The sequence below is a fragment of the Diadema antillarum genome, unplaced genomic scaffold (assembly GCF_040938485.1).
Source record: "Diadema antillarum isolate AM-2024a unplaced genomic scaffold, OU_Dant_1.0 seq00002484_RagTag, whole genome shotgun sequence".
NCBI classification, from domain to species: domain Eukaryota; kingdom Metazoa; phylum Echinodermata; class Echinoidea; order Diadematoida; family Diadematidae; genus Diadema; species Diadema antillarum.
Window position 1 is genome coordinate 1 of NW_027273089.1, and position 7,289 is coordinate 7,289.

General features: G+C 39.2%; 1 protein-coding gene across 1 annotated transcript; it reads left to right on the forward strand.

Annotated features, from left to right (window-relative positions):
- Window positions 1-549: 549 nt before the first annotated feature.
- On the forward strand, window positions 550-5,105 carry LOC139714867 (cytochrome P450 2U1-like; the record flags this gene model as incomplete). Its single annotated transcript, XM_071626516.1, has 5 exons — window positions 550-858; window positions 1,086-1,367; window positions 2,058-2,243; window positions 3,263-3,469; window positions 4,903-5,105. Coding segments are annotated over 5 exons (1,187 nt in total), but the record flags the coding sequence as incomplete, so codon positions are not given.
- Between the last annotated feature and the right edge of the window lie 2,184 nt (window positions 5,106-7,289).

Sequence of the window (7,289 nt, forward strand, 5' to 3'; positions counted from 1 at the left end):
CCACGTAAATTTCCCTGAGCACACATAATATCTATACATGATTAAACGATTTCTTTAGCTGGTGTGAACAAGTTTGGGTACAGCACGCAAAGGGCTCTTAATTACTCAAACGCTGAATGATCGATGTGCTTGAAAATCAAAGGGGAGAAACTTGGCAGTCGATTGTGACGAAACAAAAGGAGACTGATTGGATGTCATTCCCTGAAAGATCCCTCTCGGTTTGTACTCTGATAATTATTACGATGATGAAAGCTGATGATTATAATTGAATCTAATTAAAATGAATACTGAGAGATGATTAACATCATGTGATTTAGCAAATGTTATTGTTTCCCCGAAAGGTTTTAGTTGCTAGGTTGTCATATCTAACGATAATGATGATGTTGATAATGATAATGATTATGATGATAATTATGACGATAATAATAATGGTGATAATAGTAATGATAACAATGATAACAATATTGATACTAATAATAAAAGTAACAGCAATTACAATTATACCAATCGAAGACAATAGCGTTGCTTTTTTTTTAAATTTCATCACAGGAGTTGCCACCTGTTTCTACAAAAACCATTGGAAGGAGCAGCGGCGGTTTGCCCTGCGCGTCCTCCGGAACTTCGGTATGGGTCGGGCGCACGGGGTGGTGACAGAAGCCATCGAATGTGAAGCGAGACACTTCGTGGAAGAGTGGACCAAGTTAAAGGGACCCTTTGACCCGACAGACTCCGTGGGAATGGCCATCTGTAATGTGACATGTAAATTTGGCTTTGGACGGCGTTTTTCCTACGATAATCCTGACTTTTGTGAATTCGTCCATGCCCTTGACAAGGTGTTTGAACTCGCCAACGTAGGAGGTAATGATATAGTTGTTGTTGTTGTTGCTGCTGCTGCTGCTGCTGCTGTTGTTGTTGTTGTTGTTGATGATGATGATGATGCAGAAAAAAAATTACTCTTCTATTAGTCAACTGCCTCCCTTTACCCTGAACTGTAAATTTGAACGATGATGTTCATGGTGAAGTACAATAAAGTGGTTTTCGCTCCCCCACCCAATTCCCTGTCTCTCTCTCTCCCTCTCTTTAAGGTTTGATCAACTATCTCGGCATTTTGAAGTATGTCCCGTTCAGCGGTTACGGTGCCCTCAACGACGCTAGTCGCCACCTAGAGAACGGCCTCTTCTTGAAAGAATGCCTGAAACACAGACAGCAATTCTCTCCGGATCGAAAACCGGAGGACATCATTGACTGTTTCCTCCAGGAGATCGACAAGAGGAAGACCGAAAAAGACAACTCGCCTACAGGCTTCACCGACAAGCAACTCATTCACTTTATGGCAGACATCTTTGCCGCTGGAACAGACACAACAAGTATGTTGTCATGAATGCGATCATGCAAATTTGAAAACGGATTGGTACAGCTTGAAATATTTTGTCTGTTTTTGTCCATAGGAGGCCATTCTTAAATCCACTATTGTCAATCCCTCGGTGTGGCAGTAAAAAAAAAAAATTAATATGATAAAACAGCACTATATGTTCCTCCAAATGAGCGAAAATTCATGAAAAAATAAGACGATTGACGGCATCATTAGTTTATACCCTCAATGATTTTCAATGTTATGATGTTTTGATGAAAATATCGCCGTGTAAAATGTGGACTATTTGAACGCTGAATTGTGTTTCTTTATCACTGTGAGTATGACCGTTGTGTCAATAGCCACAAATGCGTTTTTCTACAGGAAGATGGATTAAGAGTTCAGAGAACGGAGTCTCGTAATTAGAGTGTCTATAAGAGCATTAAGAAGAACATGCTGACCTGGTGGGAAAGTATGGTAAAGTCTAAGGAAGTGAATTTTGCACTGTAAGACTTATAACAATCATGTAAGTGTATTGTAAAACCGTTTAATACAAATTTGTAAATGTTAGTAATCTTTCGTTTGTTTGTATGGATCTACACCAAATCTTTGTTTGTATTTGTGTCCTTGTGAAAACATTTGTGATATTGAACGATATTCGAATAGAAAATCATTCTATTTTCACTTATGTCTTGTGATATGACAGCTACATCCATCAAGTGGGCCCTGCTCCACCTCACGAAATTCGTGGACCCACAGGCTAAGGTACAGGAGGAGCTAGACCGAGTGGTGGGTAGGGATCGCATGCCCGCTATCTCGGACAAACCGCACCTCGTCTACACCCAAGCTTTCCTGGCAGAGAGTATGCGATACTCGTGCATCGCAACCTTCGGTAATCCATCTCAGTCACTCACGATTATTACCACGCTCTTGTTACTCAATGTACTGATGATATCTGGAGATGCGCCATGACACATGCTTCAGGATGCAGAAGGTTTAATAAACACACATAGGATCTTACAGCATACACTGAACATAAAAGATACACCTATGAAGACATATGACACCAGGGGGATCCAGGAATTCCGTAAAGAGGGGGCGCGTTCACAAAATTAAAGGGGGCGGGCGCAAGCACCCCTCCCCCATTTTTTCTTTTTATTTATTTTGTTTCAACGAAAAAATAAAGGGGGGGGGGGGTGTGCGCCGGTTGCGGTCCTCCCTGGATCCGCCACTGCGACACTATGACATAAGATCGACTAAAGTTAGAAGAAATTATGTTTGCATTGAATTTACCAAGGGACATTTACCACTTTACTTGGATTTTGAGAAATTACCATAAAAATCAGTTAACAGGGTCGCCTTGTATCTTTAAGTATTTATCGAATATGCAGTGTTTTATGTTATTACTGCATTTTCATGCGCGTAATCGCGGCAACGAATTCCGATCAGCACTCCAAAACGACATCAGAATAATGTTTTACTTTGTAGTAAATTGGCTTTGGTAATTCAGTTGAAACTTTACGAACCCTGATCTGTTGCGTCGATGTGACGTTTCAACAGAAATCTGAAATGATACCAAACAAAGTCGCAAAATATGAGTTTCCCATCAATTTGTTAGTCTCCTTGCTGGATTAACGCTCTCTAAATGATAATAAATAAATTGTTTGCATGTGCAAATTGTAACACGTGTGGTATATTGTAGTAGAATTGTTATATTCATTGTACTAATGTCAATCGTGACACAAACTATGATGTGTCTATAATGACAATATTGATAATAACTTGATCACTAGTACAAATATTAATGATAATGATACCGTAATGGATTATGGTGGGCGAGGCGTGCTTTATCATTATTATTATCATTTTTCTTACCTGAACTTTTCTCTGGTGTCCGTTTTCCTGGCTAAGGTGTTCCCCATGGAGCCAAAGAGGACACGACATTACATGGCTACGACATCCCAAAGGGAAGCGTGGTCATGCCGAACCTATGGGCCGTATGCCATGACCCCAAAACGTTTCCTAACCCGGATGTATTTGACCCCATGCGCTTCGTGGATGCTGAGGGGCAGATTATCCCGTCTCTCCTGGAAAGAGTTAGCACACAGTTCGGCATTGGTACGTATCATAATGTCCTTTTGTTTCTTTAATACATAGAAGTTACGGTCCGGAGGCGAGCTGGAGATCCCGTCTTCTGAAAGGGATCGTATAGTTTTGATTGAGACCTAACTTTAGGTTCCCAACATCTTTAGCTGAAAAGTGAGAAACTTCTTATGAAATATGAAAGAGTATAAAATTCCTAGAGGAATTCAACGATTATTTTAATGAGAATTGGTTTAGAAATGGAAGAGATATCGAAAAAATCATAATGAAATTAAGGACCCACCTTTTATTATGATCTCTTTGTTTTACTTTGTTTTTGGATACCCCATTTAAACACCGATATCTCAGTCATTTCAACACCGATTTTCATCAAATAAACTTTGAATTTCTCTTAGAATTGTGTGCTCTTTAACATTTTATGAAGTATTTTCTAATCTCGCAAGAAGTTCAAAGCTGAATCTTCACAGCGACTGATACTATACTATCCCTTTAACCGAAGATGAGCTAGAGATCACATCTTCTCAAATAGCGAGCTTTAGATCTGTGACGGGAACGCTAAGACGACGCAGCCCTCCCCCCCCCCCCCACGCCCCCTTGTACAATGGAAACAGATGTCTCGCGCATGCGCAGAACACCATTTTTGTCTAAATAGCGTCGTCTTAGCGTTCGCGTCGCAATCTTAAGCTCGCTAATGACACCAAGAACACGAGAGAATTTCTTCTCGACATCTTCGGGGGCAAGAAAGGGGGAGATTCGACTACGAGCTCGAGTTTCCTTTCTTTCTCGGACCCGAGAAGTTGAAAAAGACGAGGTCTCCCATCTCGCCTTCTCGGACCCCATACTTTTTGCCAAGAGGTCGGAAAGACTAATGTTGTATATCGTATGTTTCAGGTACGTAAACTAGATTAGTGACTTACAAAATAAGGGAGGAACACACAAGAGGTATTGTTTATGTTTATTGCCGACTTTCTCGTTTCCCTCCCTCTCTCGGATCTCGTGTTCTCGTTCCAGAAATGGCCGAGAAGATGAGGAATTACCTCGTCATTTCTGTGGCACTTATAAGCTTTCATACCCTTATCAGAGAGAGTCACAACTCAGGCAAGCTGAGTCCTTCCAAGTGAATTTTCGTGCTGTTTTTTTTTTTCCAACACTTCGAGTGAGTTCCATTTTTTTGACAAAAATGGTATCATATTCACGTCGTTTTTGCTGATGATTGGCAATTTTGATATTCATCTTAAACGAGGGTACCTTAAGTGGAACCGGAATACTTATTATAGAAAGAAACGTTCATAACTTTATCAAAGAAGTAAAGATGAAAAGAGGTCAAGGATTAGAGAGGCTTGTTACTTTGTATATAGCGAACAAGAAAAAAAAAGAATCAAATTAAGAAGAAAATGGCTAATTTTGTCACCGACTGTTTATTGTGATAATATCTTTACACATCCCAGGTCGACGAGCCTGTGTTGGAGAGCAGATTGCCCAAGTAGAAAGGTTCACGTTCGTGTCGCACGTCCTTCACCGCTACTCGCTGTCAGCGCCCGGAGGACCCGCATCAGTCAACCTGGCACCCGCCGGAGGCCTGACATGCAAACCTCACGACTACAAAATGATCGCCACTCCACGGCCATTAGGGGAAAATTATGCTGCGTAGTAATGTGGCGTTATTGCATGATGATATCGAGAGACATTTCGCAGTTTTCCAATCCTGATGCTCAAAACGGCTCTAAAAGGACTTGAATTTCATCAATATTTTTGTCAAAATTCAAATGCAAAATATCTATCGTTTGGTTCGCACGAAATGTTCTGGCAGAAAGAACTCCCCTCCGTGGCGTTGTTATTTGTGTAAACAAGTTAAAAAAACAATTTTTATGAATATATTTGGTGGGTTTTTTTAAAGTTTGGTGGTATTTTGAGTAAAGTGGTTCAATGAAATAATGAAACAGGGTACTTTGTAAACTATCAACTCATTCGTGTGATATTTAAGTCTAGTAAAAGACAAAGCGAGTGTATGACAAAGAGAACATGGAAAGGTTTTGCTCTACCTTAGCGTTATATGTATTTTGTTCTCTTTTGAAACTGTTCGGTCCAGGTTCATTCAGTGCAGCTGTTGTTGTTACCCTAAGTGGTAAGAGAAATATTAACCAAAGAAAAGAGATATAAAAACTAACGTCGATTATTGACTACTCTTGGATCTAAACTGATGATGTAATCTCTAGAATATCCTTTTTACGCAGCGTGATGATTAATGGGTTTTTTTTATACTTTTCGTAACGATTAATTTTCATAAATGAATGACGTCGACCATTTTTAGCAAAGTTTGGGCCCTACTATGTGCCTCATATTTATTGTGCGATACTGCCATGCTGTATGCGGGGATTGCGTTGTTTGACCAGTGTGCACTCCACTCGGCAGTTGCAGTTTGTTTTATCTCCTTATCAAACGTGTATACAAAAGTTGTATTTGTTCGAGCGACTTGACTTCGTCAACACCCACAAAACCAATCGGATATGTGCTGTATATAGCCCATAGGTTACCACATGGCTAATCCGTTCTACTCAATGTCATTTACAGACAGTAACTTCTTGAATGCAATCTATTACGTGATATATGTTTGCATTGGCAAAAATGTTATGTCAGCAGTTGTTATGACGTCACACCAAAATGTACCAAATGGAGCCCGATTAATTCTTGAGGAAAGTTGAGTTCAGTTATTCATCAGGAAGTAATAATCGTTTACGTCTTATCAAATAAGAAAACATTGATACTTTATAAATTTATTCTCTAAGGAAGAGAGAAAAAATAAGATATCGTCCCTTTACTTATTTCCTTTCTCAATATACATACATTCGTTATGCATAATCTATATGTAGTTTTGTGAAAATGTAATCACACATTGTCCACATGTACTATCTAGACCTATTAGGAAAATCATGCATTATGGCGGAGGCATACCAGTCGCCATAGCGACATTTCTAGTTGAAGTTTGCATTCAAATTGCATCTTATTGAATGCAGAAATAAAAGCAAGCAAACAAAAAAATCACTATTTTCCGTACACGCACCCAATGAAATATAGTCCTTTCAAATTCCATGAGAAAAGCTTTCATCTTCAAACCAAAATGCAGCTTGTAGAGAAATTCATACTCAATACCTGTAGCTATTCAGTTTTATGCCAAACTGCATTAATAATTGTTGATTATTTTTTTCTTCATTTATTTTGGTATCTTTGGTACGAATTTGTGAAGGGGTCTTGGACATTCCATTTTATTTACAGGTGTGAGCCCTATAGTGGAGGTCATATTTCTTATTTGACTTTTTAACATCATGAATGTGTTTTTGATGAGATTTGCCCCTACATCATACGGTAAATTGCACATTCAAGGGTTATAAAGCTTCTCAAAGAGACACTTTTAAAAACTGACGCCCTTTGGAGTTTTTTCAAAAATAAACCTTTGCAGTTTTGATTAGTTTTTCATAAGATAAATACATAGATGCAGGTAGTTATCCTTGATTAAGGGTGTGTCATCATCACCTTATTGCCTACAAAGTGCTGTAAAACACTTTTATTCATCAAACAGATTAACTTGATGTATTCTGAGCTGTTTCAGTAATAGCCCAAACAAAGAAATACATTAAAATGACACAATCATTCAAAGTTGTGTGATACTGATGACTAGTTTCTACCAAGATCTAGTAACACATCAAGAACATAATAAGAAAACAAATTGTAGTTAAGCAGAGATGGGGGGGGGGTAGAGGGGGAGGGGTAAGGGGATAGGAGGGGGGTAGGGGGAGGGGAGAGATGGATTTGACAGAATAGATCAACATAAACCAGC